This window comes from Oncorhynchus tshawytscha, linkage group LG30, assembly GCF_018296145.1.
Source record: "Oncorhynchus tshawytscha isolate Ot180627B linkage group LG30, Otsh_v2.0, whole genome shotgun sequence".
Taxonomy (NCBI): Eukaryota; Metazoa; Chordata; class Actinopteri; order Salmoniformes; family Salmonidae; genus Oncorhynchus; species Oncorhynchus tshawytscha.
The window spans coordinates 32,562,437-32,579,580 of record NC_056458.1 but is presented as its reverse complement, the minus strand read 5'-3'; the positions used below and the strand labels follow the sequence as shown (position 1 = coordinate 32,579,580).

Genomic DNA, 17,144 nt, shown 5'->3' with positions numbered 1-17,144 from the left:
AGGAAGAATGGCACATTTCCAATGAAAACATCATGGAATACTGGAGAAAACATGATTGTGGGGGTGTGGAAGAGACTGAGAGACTGTGTCATTGAAGCAGACCTTACGATATGTGGGTGGTTAAAGCTAGCTTTAAACTGTGTTCTAGTGAATGTGTGTCAGGACGCAGGCAGGCAGCACTTTGTCTGTGTGCGTGTGTGTTTGCCACTTTTTACACACACAGTATTGACTGGAGTATCAGCCCACGCATGAACGAGCTCAGTCAATGAGCAGGGCAGTCTGAGACGGTCTTGCATGGAGCACACCAGAGATATTATTGTGTCTGTGTGTGTATGTGTGTGTGTGTGTGTGTGTGTGTGTGTGTGTGTGTGTGTGTGTGTGTGTGTGTGTGTGTGTGTGTGTGTGTGTGTGTGTGTGTGTGTGTGTGTGTGTGTGTGTGTGTGTGTGTGTGTGTGTGTGTGTGTGTGTGTGTGTGTGTGTGTGTGTGTGTGTGTGTGTGTGCGCGCCCACCAAGGAAGATGTGGCGTGTCCGACCGGGAAGATTTAAATCTACCGTCCATTTGAGAAATTTAACGGACCTACAGTTGAAGTCGGAAGTTTCCATACACCTTAGTCAAATACATTTAAACTCGGTTTTTCGCAATTCCTGGCATTTAATCCTAGTAAACATTCCCTGTCTTCGGTCAGTTAGGATCACCACTTTATTTTAAGAATATGAAATGTCAGAGTAATAGTAGAGAGAATGATTTATTTCAGCTTTTATTTCTTTCATAACATTCCCAGTGGGTCAGACGTTTACATACACTCAATTAGTATTTGGTAGCATTGCCTTTGATTAATTGATTAACTTGGGTAAAATGTTTCAGGTAGCCTTCCACAAGCTTCCCACAATAAGTTGGGTGACTTTTTGCCCATTCCTCCTGACAGAGCTGAGTCAGGTTTGCCTCCTTGCTCACACACGCTTTTTCAGTTCTGCCGACAAATGTTCTATAAGATTGAGGTCAGGGCTTTGTGATGGCCACTCCAATACCTTGACTTTGTTGTCCTTAAGCCATTTTGCCACAACTTTGGAAGAATGCTTGAGGCCATTGTCCATTTGGAAGACCCATTTGCCACCAAACTTTAACTTCCTGACTGAGATGGTGCTCCAATATATCCACATAATTTTCCTGCCTCATGATGCCATCTATTTTGTGAAGTGCACGAGTCCCTCCTGCAGCAAAGTACCCCCAAAACATGATACTGTCACCCCCGTGCTTCACGGATGTGTTCTAGACAAGTATGGCCATACCATCTATTGGCTGATTTGGCGATCTGGAGTGCAGGTAATTGTTGAAATGTGATAGTGTGTTATCACCTATCTCTAGTGACGAGAATTATATAGCTATGATGCGTTCCTGTATAATTTCATTTTACACACGTAGGCTTTTAACAAACTGACAGCAGTTTCATAATATTTTTTTCTGGGGGTGGGTGATCCCTATATGTTTTCAAAATGAATCCTGCCTCTAGCTCATATTGCAAAGTGGTGTGTGAAGCTTTGGTAGCCTGCCTACCGTTGCCTATGCACTTGAATGGGAGGCGTGCTTCAATTACCAGTTGAGAAATAAAAAGTGTCGTTATTTTTAATTGTGTCCATCAAAACATTTTAACATGCCATTGCATTTAGAACTGTTGAGATTATAAAAGCCCATGTTTCACTGCAGCAGCAGAGTGATATTCAGCTCAAAATAGGGTCTGTATGTTGTGCGCGGCTGATAAATAAGATACATGACGACTAACTAAAAGACACAATCGGCAGTTTAATTCCACAAAATGTAGCAAAATAACCTATTGACCAATAAACATTACGGTCAATGTAGTGCCATCAATTCATATTTCCATCAATGAATAAAACACATTATTTTGCAGTGGGATTGTTTTTCCTCCCAGTCAATTTGGTCTAAAACAATTGTATTTATCGGCTTAAAAAAAAAATATATATATATATTGAAACCCTGGTGCGCATGCGTAGGTACAGAGCCTGTACAACTGACTAGGTATTTATTTATTTAAAAAATTAGCTAGACAAGTCAGTCAAGAACAAATTCTTAATGTCGGCCTAGTGGGTTAACTGCCTTGAGTTACAGCTGTGAGTAAGCACTAGATTACCAATTGCAGGTCTTGCCATAGATTTTCAAGCATTTTTAAGTCAAAACTGTAACTTGGCCACACAGGGAACATTTACTTGTTTCTTGGTAAGCGACTCTCTCACTCACTCACTCTCTCACTCACTCACTCACTCACTCACTCACTCACTCACTCACTCACTCACTCACTCACTCACTCACTCACTCACTCACTCACTCACTCACTCTCTCTGTGTCTCTGTGTGTCTCTCTCTCTCCCACTCACACACATACACATATACACACTCTCTCTCTCACACACACACACTGTATCTCTCTCTCGCTTTCTGTCTGTCTCTTTTCTCTCTCTTGTTCTCACTTCTCACACACACAGACTCAGACAGACACTGTCTCTTTCTCTCTCTCTCTTTCTCTCTCTGTCTCTCTCTTTCATACACACATACATACTCTCTCTCTCTCTGTGTCGCTCTCTCTTTCAATTGCAATATCAATTTATGGGCTTTATTGGCATGGGAAACATCCAATGACATTGCCAAAGTATGTTAAATAGATCATAAACAAAAGTAAAATGAACAATAAAAAATGAACAGTAAACATTACACTACAGTTTCAAAAGAATAAAGACATATCCAATGTCATATTGTACTTCAACTATGCAAATAGTTGAAGTACAAAAGGGAAAACAAATAAACATAAATATAGGTTTTATTTACACTGGTGTTTGTTCTTCACTGGTTGCCCTTTTCTTGTGGCAACAGGCCACAAATCATACTGCTGTGATGGCACACTGTGGTATTTCACCCAATAGATATGGCACTTTATCAAAATTGGATTTGTTTTCAAATTCTTTATGGGTCTGTGTAATCTGAGGGAATTATGTGTCTCTAATATGGTCATACATTTGGCATGAGGTTAGGAAGTGCATCTCAGTTTCCACCTCATTTTGTGGGCAGTGTGCACATAGCCTGTCTTCTCTTGAGAGCCAGGTCTGCCTACTGTGGCCTTTCTCAATAGCAAGGCTATGCTCACTGAGTCTGAACATAGTCAAAGCTTTCCTTAAGTTTGGGTCAGTCACAGTGGCCAGGTATTCTGCCACTGTGTACTCTCTGTTTAGGGCCAAATAGCATTCTAGTTTGCTCTGTTATTTTGTTAATTCTTTCCAATGTTTCAAGTACTTATTTTTTGTTTTCTCATGATTTGGTTGGGTCTAATTGTGTTTCTGTCCTGGGGCTCTGTAGGGTCTGTTTGTGTTTGTGAACAGAGCCCCAGGACCAGCTTGCTTAAAGGACTCTTCACCAGGTTCATCTCTCTGTAGGCGATGGCTTTGTTATGGAAGGTTTGGGAATCGCTTCCTTTTAGGTGATTGTAGAATTTTTGTAGGCTCTTTTCTGGATTTTGATCATTAGCGGATATTGCCCTAATTCTGCTCTACATGCGTTATATGGTGTTTTACGTGGTACAGAGGATGTGTTTGCAGAATTCTCAATTTGGTGTTTGTCCCATTTTGTGAATTCTTGGTTGGTGAGCAGATCCCAGACCTCACAACCATAAAGGGCAATGGGTACTATAACTTATTCAAGTATTTTATGCCAGATGGTATGTCGAATTTTATGTTCCTTTTGATGACATAGAAGGCCCTTCTTGCGTTGTCTCTCAGATCGTTCACAGGTTTGTGGAAGTTACCTGTGGTGCTAATGTTTAGGCCGAGGTGTGTATATTTTTTGTGTGCTCTAGGGCAACGGTTTCTAGATGGAATTTGTATTTGTGGTCCTGGCAACTGGACCTTTTTTGGAACACTGTTATTTTTGTCTTACTGAGATTTACTGTCAGGGCCCAGGTCTGAACGAATCTGTGCAGAAGATCTTGGTGCTGCTGTAGGCCCTCCTTGTTTGGGGACAGAAGCACCAGATCATCAGCAAACAGTAGACATTTCACTTCAGATTCTAGTAGGATGAGGCTGCGTGCTGCAGGCTGTTCTAGTCCCCTCGCCAATTTGTTGATATATATATTGAGGAGGGTGGGGCTTAAGCTGCATCCCTGTCTCACTCCACATCCCTGTGGAAAGAAATGTGTTTGTTTTTGCCAATTTTAACCGCACACTTGTTGTTTGTGTACATGGATTTTATAATCACACTTTCTATCCATTTGTATAGCAGACCCTCATGCCAAATAGAAATCAACAAAGCATGAGAAGACTTTGCCTTTTTTATTCAATTAGGGTGTGCAGGGTGAATACGTGGTCTGCCGTACGGTAATTTGGTAAATATGCAATTTGACATTTGCTCAGTACATTGTTTTCACTGAGGAAATGTACAAGTCTGCTGTTAATGATAATGCTTTCTCTCTCTCTCTCTCTCTCGCTCTCTCTCTCTCTCTCTCTCTCTCTCTCTCTCTCTCTCTCTCTCTCTCTCTCTCACACACACACACACAGACTCCCTATCTGTCTCTGCTCTGCAAATAGCGGGGTCTCCAGGTCATGATGAGTGACTCAGTTTAAAAGTTTAGGTCTCTCAGGAGGAATATCACACGCTCTCTCTCTCTCCACTGGACTCTATTCACCCCCTCTCCATCACTCTCCTTCTCTCACTCGTTTACTGCAGTAGACAAGAGCTCATTGAATGACATGCATTCCATATAATCACTGCCTCCTATGTGCAATGGGGGGTGGGGGGGGACTGTACTCTGTGCTGTTCTGTAGTGCAGACAGGCAGGCAGCTATTGCTCTGACACTGATGCTGATTGTGGCTGGCTGCTGCTCCACACACAGCTCCAGGCTACAGATTTATCAGCTGGTAATCAGTGACGGGTAGGCGGAAAGAAAGGCAAACCGGCCGTAGCACTCATCTCTGGTTGGTGGGGCTTGTGGGGCTGGTATAGGTGGATTGCCTGTGATTGCAAATAGAACATGATAGGATTTTGTTACGTTACATAGAAAGGAATTACTTTTGCTGCTCTGGGCTGTTTGGTGTCTGCCGTAGGTCGCACCACGTTTGTGGGGGAAGGGCTTGTGTGTGTGTTTTTGTTTGTGCATGCGTGTACATGCATGTGTGTGTTCATTCATGCATGTGTATGTGTGTGTGTTTTTGTGCATCATCTATACTGTATGCACCTTAATGGCTGCACTTAGGTCAGTTGTTCACAGGGCTCATAATGGGCTGTGCTTTATTCTCCAGTGTGTAATTACAGTGATGTCACTGACATGAGGAGAGAAGCTGCACCTGGCTCTGACTGAAACACTGTAATCACAGCCATATGGATAGATGGGCCACTAGCCAACTAGTCATTAGATCTGTCTATATACTATAGGACCACAGCCAGGTTGCTTATAGACTATAGGACATATACAAAGCACAAAACTAGTATCGTTGCAGAATTGTCGTCTTGTGCTTGTTATCACCAGGTTCATACTTATAATGCACCAAATGGAGAAAACGGACTGAAACCAGGATGGACTACCTACAATGGGCCTGACCAATAACGAATGTTCATTTTTGTTTTCCGTTGCAAGAGGTTTTAAACATTTTTTATGTGCCCTAATGAACTTGCCTGATGACTAATCCTGAATTTAATTCCTCTGCACTATTGATCACTCCATATATTCATAGTGGAAAGAGACGCTAGTGAGCATAACCTTTTGGCAGAGTGATGGGTGGTCAGGTTACTAATGAACACAAGCCAGGGGTAGAATTTAAAAAAGTCACTATTGGAAACTCTTTAAAATGTCCAAGGATTTCAGCATACAATATATCTCAAATCAAATCACATTTTGTTGGTCACATACACGTGTTTAGCAGGTGTTATTGGGGGTGTAGTGAAATGCTTGTTTCCAGCTTCGACAGTGCGGTAATATCTAACAAGTAATATTTAACAATTTCACAACATATACCCAATACAAACAAATCTAAGTATCAAATTGTATTTGTCACATGCGCCGAATACAACAGGTGTAGACCTTACAGTGAAATGCTTACTTACAAGACCTTAACCAACAAACAGTTTTAAGAAGATGCCTAAAATATACATGGGGTACCGGTACAGAGTCAATGTGCGGGGGCACCGGTGTCGAGGTAATTGAGGTAATATGTTACATGTAGGTAGAGTTATTAAAGTGACGATGCATAGATAATAACAGAGTAGCAGCAGCGATCCAGAGAGGGGGAGGGGGGCAATGCAAATAGTCTGGGTAGCCAGACTATTTAGAATATGTAAATATATGGACAAGCAATGTCAGAGCGGCAAAGACTAAGATACAGTATAATAGAATACAGTATATACATATGAGACGAGTAATGGAAAATATGTAAACGTTATTAAAGTGACTAGTGTTCCATGTATTAAAGTGTCCAGTGATTTCAAGTCTATGTTTATAGGCAGCAGCCTCTAATGTGCTAGTGATGGTTATTTAACAGTCTGATGGCCTTGAGATAGAAGCTGTTTTTCTAGTTTGTCTGCCCCAGCTTTGATGCACCTGTACTGACCTAGCCTTCTGAATGATAGCGGGGTGAACAGGCTGTGACATCGGGTGCTGTAGGTGTCCTGGAGGGCAGGTAGTTTGCCCCCAGTGATGCGTTGGGCACACCACACCACCTGGAGAGCCATGCGGTTGCTGGCGCTGCAGTTGCCATACCAGGCGGTGATACAGCCCGACAGGATGCTCTCAATTGTGCATCTGTAAAAGTTTATAAGGGTTTTAGGTGCCAAGCTTCCTGAGGTTGAAGAGGCGCTGTTGAGCCTTCTTGACCACACTGTCTGTGTTGGTGGACCATTTCAGTTTGTCAGTTAAGTGTACGCCGAGGAACTATCCACCTTCTCCGCTGCGGTCCCGTCGATGTGGAAAGGGGGGTGCTCCCTCCTATCCACATTAACCCAGCCTTGCAAGGGTTAACACAGTTAAATGTCTTACTCACGACGGCTACGGAGAAGGAGAGCCCACAGTCCTTGGTAGCGGGCCGCGTCGGTGGCACTGCTTTATCCTTAAGGCGGGCGAAGAAGGTATCTAGCTTGTCCAGAAGCAAGATGTCAGTGTCTGCGATGTGAATGGTTTTCATTTTGCAGTCCGTGATTGTCTGTAGACCCTGCCACATACGTCTCGTGTCGTGAGCAGTTGAATAGTGACCACTTTGTCTCTATACTGATGTTTTGCCTGTTTGATTGCCTTGCGGAAGGAATAACTACACTTTTTGTATTATGCCATATTCCCAGTCACTTTGTCATGGTTAAATGCGGTGGTTCTCACTTTCAGTTTTGTGCGAATGCTGCCATCTACAATTGAAGTCAGAAGTTTACATACATCTTAGCCAAATACATTTAAACTCAGGTTTTCATAATTCCTGACAATTAATCCTTGTAAAAATTCCCTGACTTATGTCAGTTAGGATCACCACTATATTTTAAGAATGTGACATGTCAGAATAATAGTAGAAAGAATGATTTATTTCAGCTTTTATTTCTTTAATCACATTCAACAGCATGATCAGAAGTTCATATACACTCAATTAGTATTTGGTAACCTTTCAATTGTTTAACTTGGGTCAAATGTTTCAGGTAGCCTTCCACAAGCTTCCCACGATAAGTTGGGTGAATTTTGTCCCATTCCTCCTGACAGAGCTGGTGTAACTGAGTCAGGTATGTAGGCCTCCTTGCTCGCACACACTTTTTTTCACTTCTGCCCTAAACTATTCTATGGGATTGAGGTCAGGGCTTTGCGATGGTCATTCCAATACCTTGATTTTGTTGTCCTAAAGCCATTTTGCCACAACTTTGGAAGTATGCTTGAGGTCATTGTCCATTTGGAAGACTCATTTGCGACCAAGCTTTAACTTCCTGACTGATGTTGCATCAATATATCCACATAATTTTCCTTCCTCATGGTGCCATCTATTTTGTGAAGTGCACTAGGCCCTCATGCAGCAAAGCACCCCCACAAGATGATGCGGCCACCCCTGGTGCTTCACGGTGGGAATGGTGTTCTTCAGCTTGCAAGCCTCCCCTTTCCCTCCAAACATAATGATCTTCATTATGGCCAAACAGTTCTATTTTTGGTTCATCAGACCAGAAGACATTTCTCCAAAAAGTACGACCTTTGTCCCCATGTGCATTTGCAAACAGTAGTCTGCCTTTTTATGACGTTTTTGGAGCAGTGGCCTTTGTTGAGCGGCCTTTCAGGTTATGTCGATACAGGACTCGTTTTACTGTGGATATAGATACTTTTGTACCTGTTTCCTCCAGCATCTTCACAAGGTCCTTTGCTGTTGTTCTGGGATTGATTTGCACTTTTCGCACCAAAGTACGTTCATCTCTAGGAGACCGAACGCATCTCCTTCCTGATCGGTCTGTCGTGGTCCCATGGTGTTTATACTTGCATACTATTGTTTGTACAGATTTACATGATACCTTCAGGTGTTTGGAAATTGCTCCCAAGGATGAACCAGACTTGTCTTGGCTTACTTCTTTTGATTTTCCCATGATGTCAAGCAAAGAGGCACTGATTTTGAAGGTAGGCCTTGGAATACATCCACAGCTACACCTCTAATTGACTCAAATGATGTCAATTAGCCTATCAGAAGCTTCTAAAGCCATGACATCATTTTCTGGAATTTTCCATGTTGTTTAAAGGCACAGTCAACTTAGTGTATGTAAACTTCTGACCCACTGGAATTGTGATTAAGTGAAATAATCTGTCTGTAACCAATTTTTCAAAAAATAACTAGTGTCATGCACAAAGTAGATGTCCTAACCGACTTGCGAAATTTGTGGAGTGGTTGAAAAATACTCCAACCTGAACTTCCGACTTCAACTGTACACTGCTGTGACTTTAACTGAAGAGTATTCTCTTGAGAGATAATGCGGTCGGCGTTTGATTGTAACGTATTCTAGGTTGGGTGAACAAAAGTACTTGAGTTCCTGTATTTACAATTCCAGCATGAGTTGTTAATCATGAAACATACACCCCCGCCCTTCTTCTTCCCTGAGAGATATTTTTTCCTGTCTGCGCAATGAACTGAGAACCCAACTCGCTGGACCGACCCCGTATATCCCGAGAGAGCCATGTTTCAGTGAAACGGAGTATGTTACAATCCCTGATATCTCTCTGGAAAGAAACCCTCGCCCTGAGCTCGTCAACTTTATTATCCAGAGACTGAACATTAGTGAGTAATATACTCAGAAGCGGTGGGTGGTTTGCGTGCCTCCTAAGTCAGACTAGATGACCTCTGAGTACCTCTCCTCCTCTGGCGGTGTTTTGGATCGGCCTCTGGAATCAGTTCAAAACACTGTGGGGTGTGAACAAAGGATTTGCTTTGGGAATGTCGTATTCCTGGTCGTAATGCTGGTAGTGCTGGTGAGTTACCGCTGCTCTGATATCCAATAGTTTTTCCCTGCTGTATGTAATTACAATAATGTAAGAAATAATACATACAAAAACAAAACACTGTAAAGTTTCCTAAGAGCTAGAAGCACGGCAGCCCTCTGAAAGGAAAACAAACATTTGAGTTTCTTTTTGGACATATCCAGGTAGCCCCAGCCCTGACGGGTGTGTGTTGAAGCTGAAGCAGTGGCAGTGTGTGACCTACCATCCTCCTTGTCCTCCTGGCAAAGACAGACAGACAGACAGAAAGACTGACTGACTGACTGACTCACTCACTCGCTCGCTCGCTCGCTCGCTCACTCACTCACTCACTCACTCACTCACTCACTCACTCACTCACTCACTCTAATAGGGTGCACAGAAGAGAGAGTGAAAAAGGGGGGTTGAGCCAGACGTGGATACTCGAGCACAGGTTAATCTACTAATTGGGAGCAGAGGGAGAAAGGTTGCCAGCTTGTGATGGCCACCAGGAGGGGCCGTTTAAGTGGGACATCTGTTCCTGTTGGAGAGAAGACAGGAGACGCAGGGCGGGGCTTCCCTGACTTCCTCTCACCCCTCTATCGTTCCTCTATTTACACAAGGCCTCGTCTGGTCCCAGCAGCCCAGAGTCCCCCCTCTAAACACCATGTGGTTCCTCCCACTCTACCAGTCTCTAATCAAAGAGACTATGCCATCTACTCAAAAACAGGGGGTTTGCTGTGGGACTAGTATGAAGAATTGGCATAGGCGCAAAGGATCAGAACTAGAAAAGCTCTTCTTGGTTGCAGGGTTTCTTGTGGTTCTTCTTCTTGCATGCTTGTTGTTTTTGTGAAGCCAGGGTTTTTAGATTGTGGCTTCAGTTTTATGATATCAGTAGTACTCAGTAATATCACTCAATCATTTCCCAGCCAATAGGAAGCAGGGTTGGCATTTAGTCTAACTGAATTGACCCTAACCCTGAAAGGAGAGCAGATTATAAGTGCAGAATCCTAATATGAGACCCACTCCGTGCTGATTTGGGGACCAACACTGTAAATGATTGTAGTGCAGATGTGATGGTGCAATGCATCTGACTGTTGTACATTCAATATGCAAATGTTGTTGTCTTTTCCTGCAGTCAAATTACCTAGTGGCCTCACGGGTGTAATGTTATTAATATTTTCATAATTTCATTGTTAATAAACATTATTTCTATAAACCCGTAGACAATCCTGTGTTTTTATGTCAAACGGTTTTGTTATATTTCAGTCTTCAGTGATGTATATAAAGTGTAATATTGGGATGCAAACTCAAAATTGGATACATTTCAACTCTATATCTGACATGGTACAGGTGTCTTATTTTTTGTAAGCCCATAACCATATGTGTGAGGTGTATACTTCTGTTTCAAAGTAGATTTGTTTAAGACTACCAAGAAACACTGTGACCTTGATTTAGCCCACTGCAGTAAAATATTAATTAATTGTCACTATGTAGCTAAATAAATTATTGGAATGAAATTCCGTGATCTGATTGGTGGTTGGTCTCGTCCCTCAGGGTACGCCATACTGCAGGCCATCATGGAGAAGGCGGGCCAGAACAGCTGGCAGGTGAGCGCCATCTGTGTGGAGAGCTTCGACGACGCTGCCTACCGGCGCCTCCTGGAGGACCTGGACCGACGGCAGGAGAAGAAGTTTGTCATCGACCTGGAGGCCGAGAGGCTCACCAACATGCTGGAGCAGGTGAGATCAGTCAGCCAATCAGTCATGGCAGGCAGGCAGGAAGAAAGAAAAAGGTAATTAAGGCAGTTAGGCAGTTAGGGAGTTAGGCAGTTGGGCAGCTGGGCAGTTAGGGAGTTAGGCAGTTAGGCAGTTAGGGAGTTAGGGAGTTAGGCAGTTAGGCAGTTAGGCTGCTGGGCAGTTAGGGAGTTAGGCAGTTCGGCAGCTGGGCAGTTAGGGAGTTAGGCAGTTGGGCAGCTAGGGAGTTGGGCAGCTGGGCAGTTAGGGAGTTAGGCAGTTGGGCAGCTGGGCAGTTAGGGAGTTAGGCAGTTGGGCAGCTGGGCAGTTAGGGAGTTAGGCAGTTGGGCAGCTGGGCAGTTAGGGAGTTAGGCAGTTAGGCTGCTGGGCAGTTAGGGAGTTAGGCAGTTAGGCAGTTCGGCAGCTGGGCAGTTAGGGAGTTAGGCAGTTAGGGAGTTAGGCAGTTAGGGAGTTAGGCAGTTAGGGAGTTAGGGAGTTAGGCAGTTAGGCTGCTGGGCAGTTAGGGAGTTAAAGAGGCTCAAAAACATACTGGAGTAGGTCAATCAATCAATGAAATCTATTAATCAATTCATCTATACAGTCTAAAACAGGTGACAGAACCATTTGGTAACGAAAATGACTAGAGGAAACTTTCTTTCATTTCAATTTGAGACCTGCAGTGGATTTTACAGTTCTAGAGTGCTAATTTGAATTAAGTTGAATTAATTAGCTGCAAACATGATTCATTAATATTTTGTGGTACAATCTGAGATGGTCCATATTGTAATCATTCAGGTTTAGGTATATTCAGTCTATTAGGTCAAATTGTAGAATGTTTGAATAGCTTCTGGCGCCACTCAGTTGCCTATATGTAGTCAGAGTTACAAACCGAATAACCCCCTTCTCTGTTTCCTAGTGTACTCATCCACCATCCCCCAGGCAACCAGTATCTCTATCTCACGTTTCAATTATTTAGCAAATTTCAGCTCCGGCATCTGTCACTGTGCTAACGACTCAGTGTTTATGTGAGTGTGTGCGAGTCAGTATGTGTGTGTGGTGTGCTTTTGTGGGAGCCGGGCTCACCTCCAACAGTTCCCATTGTATCTCAGTAGGCGTCAGTACACACAACTTAATCTTAATCAGCAGGTCACATCTAATGTACACATTGTTATTCAGTAGTATCTCGTGTTCACCAGGGATGCAGTGGTAAAAACTAGTTTTTTGTATGGTCCCAATTTTAATAAGGGTAAATTCACTTTTCTTTAGCATAGCTTATTTTCAACTTCCCTCTAGTGCAATGTTCAGAAAAATCTGGCTAGCATTTTTGGAGAATGGAGCACTGCTAGTGGAAACAGATTGTATTTGTTAGCAGTGCATTCAAACACATTAGGCTAAAACTTTAAACAAACAACAATGAATGCTTTACTGAACATTTAGAAAGTCTTCATCATCACTACATTGATACTGTACCTCACAAATCATCTATAAGCCAAGTCATACTACAGGGTGACATAAGCAACAGGGTCACCCCTATCTGGGATCCTTGGGATATCCCAACTCTGACGTTACCCCATTGAAGTTGACATTTAAAAGTGTTGAGGTAAGGGTTAGGCTAGGGATGTGGTTAACCTCTCTGGGATCGTTCGGGACGCTAGCGTCCCACATCGCCAACAGCCAGTGAACTTGCAGGGCTCCAAATTCAAAACAACAGAAATCTCATAATTAAAATTCCTCAACCATACAAGTATTTTACACCATCTTAAAGATACACTTCTTGTTAATCCAACCACAGTGTCCTATTTCAAAAAGGCTTTTCAGCGAAAGCTGAACATATCATTATGTTAGGTCAGCAACTAGTCACAGAAAGCATTCTCCAACCAAAGAGAGGTGTCACAAAAAGCAGAAATATGGATAAAATGAATCACTAACCTTTGACAATCTTCATCAGATGACACTCCCAGGACTCAATGTTACACAATACATGTATGTTCTGTTCGATCAAGTTCATATTTATATTCAAAAACCTCAGTTTACATTGGCGCCATGGTCAGAAATGCCTCCAAAACATCTGGAGAAATTGCAGAGCCACATCAAATAACAGAAATACTCATCATAAACTTTGATGGAAGATATATGTTTTACATAGAATTAAAGATAAACTTGTTCTTAACTTCTTGCGACTAGCAATCCCGTATCCGGGAGCGTAATCATAGCCTCAAGCGCATTACCATAAAGCAACTTTTCCTATTCATGAAAATCGCAAATGAAATGAAATAAATATATTCAAACACAAGCTTAGCCTTTTGTTAACAACACTGTCATCTCAGATTTTCATGCGTTACAGCCAATGCTAGACAAGCATTTGTGTAAGTTTATCATGGCATAATGCTATGCTAGCTCTGCTGGCAGCAGGAAACATTTTCACAAAAATAATAAAAGCAACCAAATTAAATCATTTACCTTTGAAGAACTTCAGATGCTTTCACTCAGGAGACTCCCAGTTAGATAGCAAATGTTCCTTTTTTCCAAAAATATTATTTTTGTAGGCGAAATAGCTCCCGTTTGTTCATCCTGCTTGGCTGAGAAATCGACCGAAAAATACTTAAACTATAACGCCAAACTTTTTTCAAAATTTGCTCCATAATATCGACAGAAACACGGCAAACATTGTTTAGGATCCATCCTCAAGGTGTTTTTAACATATGTATTCGATAATATATCCGTTGAGGCAGTTGGTTTCTCATAAGAAGCGATTGGAAAAATGGCTACCTCAGTATTTTACGCAAGGTTTTCTGCGGGAGACATCATGTCATATATGGTCCCTTACAGCCATTCTTCAAGGGAAATGCCTAAAAAGACGTCACAATGCTGTAGACACCTTGGGGAAAACATGGAAAACGTAAGCTCATTCGTAGCTCATTCACAGCCATATAAGGAGTCATTGGCATGAGGCGGTTTCAAAAAATGCGGCACTTCCTGATTGGATTTTTATCAGGGTTTCGCCTGTAACATCAGTTCTGTGGCACTCACAGACAGTATCTTTGCAGTTTTGCAGAGTGTTTTCTTTCCAAAGCTGTCAATTATATGCATAGTCGAGCATCTTTTCGTGACAAAACATCAAAAAATTTAAATAGCACCCCCTATATCGAAGAGGTTAATGCAACCGCTGTGTCAGATTTTAAAAAGCTTAATGGCAAAAGCACAATATTCAATCATCTGAGAACAGCATTCAGCCACAAAAGCAAGCCATACAGTTACCCGCCAAATTGTGGAGTCAACAAAAGTCATAAATAGCATTATAAATCTTCACTTACCTTTGCTGATCTTCGTCGGAATGCACTCACAGGACTCCCACTTTCACAAGAAATGTTTTATTTTTTTTCGATTACCTTCATAATTTTGTCCAAATACCTCCGTTTTGTTCGCACGTTTAGTTCACTATTCCAAAGGCACAATGCGCGAGCGCAAAATCCAGACGTCGAAAGAGTTCCATTACAGTTTGTAGAAACATGTCAAACGAGGTTTACAATCAATCCTTAGGAACTTTTTATAATGAATCTTCAATAATATTCCAACCGGACAATAGCAAATTCATTACACAGCAAAAAGAAGGAATGGCGCGCCCGCGTGACCGCGCAGTAAACAGCTGATTGGCCACAGCTTAGTCCACTTGTTGAAATAGCTCTTATTCAACCCCCTTCCACAATAGATGCCTCAAACAACTTTCTAAAGACTGTTGACATCTGCTGGAAGCCTTGGGAAGTGCAATCTGGCCCCATAGACACAGCATATTGGATAGGCAATCACTTAAATGAAACTACAAACCTTAGATTTCTCACTTCCTGGTTGGATTTGTCTCAGGTTTTTGCCTGCCATATGAGTTATGTTATACTCACAGACATCATTCAAACAGTTTTAGAATCTTCAGAGTGTTTTCTATCCAATATGAATCATAATATGCATATATTAGTATCTGGGACAGAGTAGCAGGCAGTTTACTCTGGGCACCTTATTCATCCAAGCTACTCAATACTGCCCACTGTCACCAAGAAGTTAAGGTAAAAGTAAGGACTACATTTAGGGTTAGGGTTTAGCAGCTGTCTTCAGTTCAATGTCTGTTTAGCTACCTGAGATCTGCTTGTGTTCAATAGATCAATGAACATTCTCTGTCTCTCTCTCCATGCCAGGAGCATTTTCATATTCCCTACTACCTGGCCTCAGATAGTGTCTGTCTGTCTGTCTATCTATCTCCTCGTGTGGCACTCATCCGGATGCCTACTCATTTGTTTAGACAGCCTGCACATCCGATTTCTTCCCATGAAAGACAATGTTGATGCGATGCCAAGCCAAACACACTGGGGTGTCATTCAACTGACAGCCAATTAAGCTTGCTAATGCTAATCCAGTCGGGTTCACTCAACGTTTGTCGAACGTTTGTCCCTTTCCAGTCGGGTTGACTTAATGTTTCTCTAACGCTTCTTCCTCCCTTCTCTCGCAGATTGTCAGTGTCGGAAAACATGTCAAAGGCTACCATTACATCATGGCTAACTTGGTGAGGAAAAAAAATCCTGGCATGTCTTGACTACACCATTTCTCTCTCATTCTCTCTCTCTGTCTCTGTCTCTCTCTCTCTGTCTCTGTCTCTCTCTCTCTGTCTCTCTGTGTCTCTGTGTCTCTGTGTCTCTGTGTCTCTGTGTCTCTGTCTCTGTCTCTCTCTCTGTCTCTCTCTCTCTCTCTGTCTCTCTCTCTGTCTCTCTCTCTGTCTCTGTCTCTGTCTCTGTCTCTCTCTCTGTCTCTGTCTCTCTCTCTCTCTGTGTCTCTGTGTCTCTGTCTCTGTCTCTCTCTCTCTGTCTCTGTCTCTGTCTCTGTCTCTGTCTCTGTCTCTGTCTCTGTCTCTCTCTGTCTCTCTGTGTCTCTGTGTCTCTGTGTCTCTGTGTCTCTGTCTCTGTCTCTGTCTCTCTCTCTCTCTCTCTCTCTCTCTCTGTCTCTCTGTGTCTCTGTCTCTCTGTCTCTGTCTCTCTCTCTCTCTCTCTCTCTCTCTCTCTCTCTCTCTCTCTCTCTGTCTCTGTCTCTGTCTCTGTCTCTGTCTCTGTCTCTGTCTCTATCTCTGTCTCTCTCTCTCTCTCTCTCTCTCTCTCTGTCTCTGTCTCTGTCTCTCTCTGTCTCTCTCTCTCTGTCTCTGTCTCTGTCTCTGTCTCTGTCTCTGTCTCTGTCTCTGTCTCTGTCTCTGTCTCTCTCTGTCTCTGTCTCTCTCTCTCTCTCTCTCTCTCTCTCTCTCTCTCTGTCTCTCTGTCTCTGTCTCTCTGTCTCTGTCTCTCTGTCTCTGTCTCTCTGTCTCTCTCTCTCTCTCTCTCTCTCTCTCTCTCCACGTCTATGTAATTAGTATTCAGCCCATTTCCACAGTGACAGTGTATTAATGATGTCCAGAACAGGACAGCTCAGTGTTTGTGTGTGTGCATCTACATGTGAGTGACTGTGTGTGTGACAGTACCGGAGGCATCAGAGCACTGGGCTGGGAGAGATTACTGTTGGTACAATCCTTCTTACCAGCCCTCTGCTGCAAAAGCAGGGCGTCGACACAATTCAGGCTCAGCCGGTGATCCCAGATCTTAGAAAAGGCTAGGGGAAAGAACTGTCTGGTGTCCTTTTTTGTTGCGGTATAACATAATGCTCTGCCTCTCTTTCTCTCTCTCCCTCCCCCTCTGTTTATTTCTCTCCCTCTTTCCATCTACCTTTTGCATGCCTTCCTCATTCTCCTTACTTCTCTCCATTGATGTCTTTCTCTCCCTCTCTCTCTCCCCAGGGTTTTAAGGACATCAACCTCGAGCGCTTCATGCATGGCGGGGCCAACGTGTCAGGCTTCCAGCTAGTGGACTTCAGCAACCCCATGGTCATCAAGCTGATGCAGCGCTGGAACAAGCTGGACCAGAGGGAGTACCCAGGCTCCGACAGCCC

General features: G+C 43.0%; 1 protein-coding gene across 4 annotated transcripts in view; it reads left to right on the top strand.

Moving 5' to 3' along the window:
- gria4b (glutamate receptor, ionotropic, AMPA 4b) overlaps window positions 1–17,144 on the top strand; it is a 175,648-nt gene that overhangs the window by 101,457 nt on the left and 57,047 nt on the right. For all 4 annotated transcript variants that reach the window (XM_042309512.1, XM_042309511.1, XM_042309514.1 and 1 more), the window contains exons 4-6: window positions 11,011–11,195; window positions 15,688–15,741; window positions 16,993–17,144. The exon at window positions 16,993–17,144 is cut by the window's right edge and continues 7 nt beyond it. In XM_042309512.1, coding sequence (XP_042165446.1) covers window positions 11,011–11,195; window positions 15,688–15,741; window positions 16,993–17,144 — 391 coding nt within the window. The remainder of the gene's footprint in view (window positions 1–11,010; window positions 11,196–15,687; window positions 15,742–16,992) is intronic.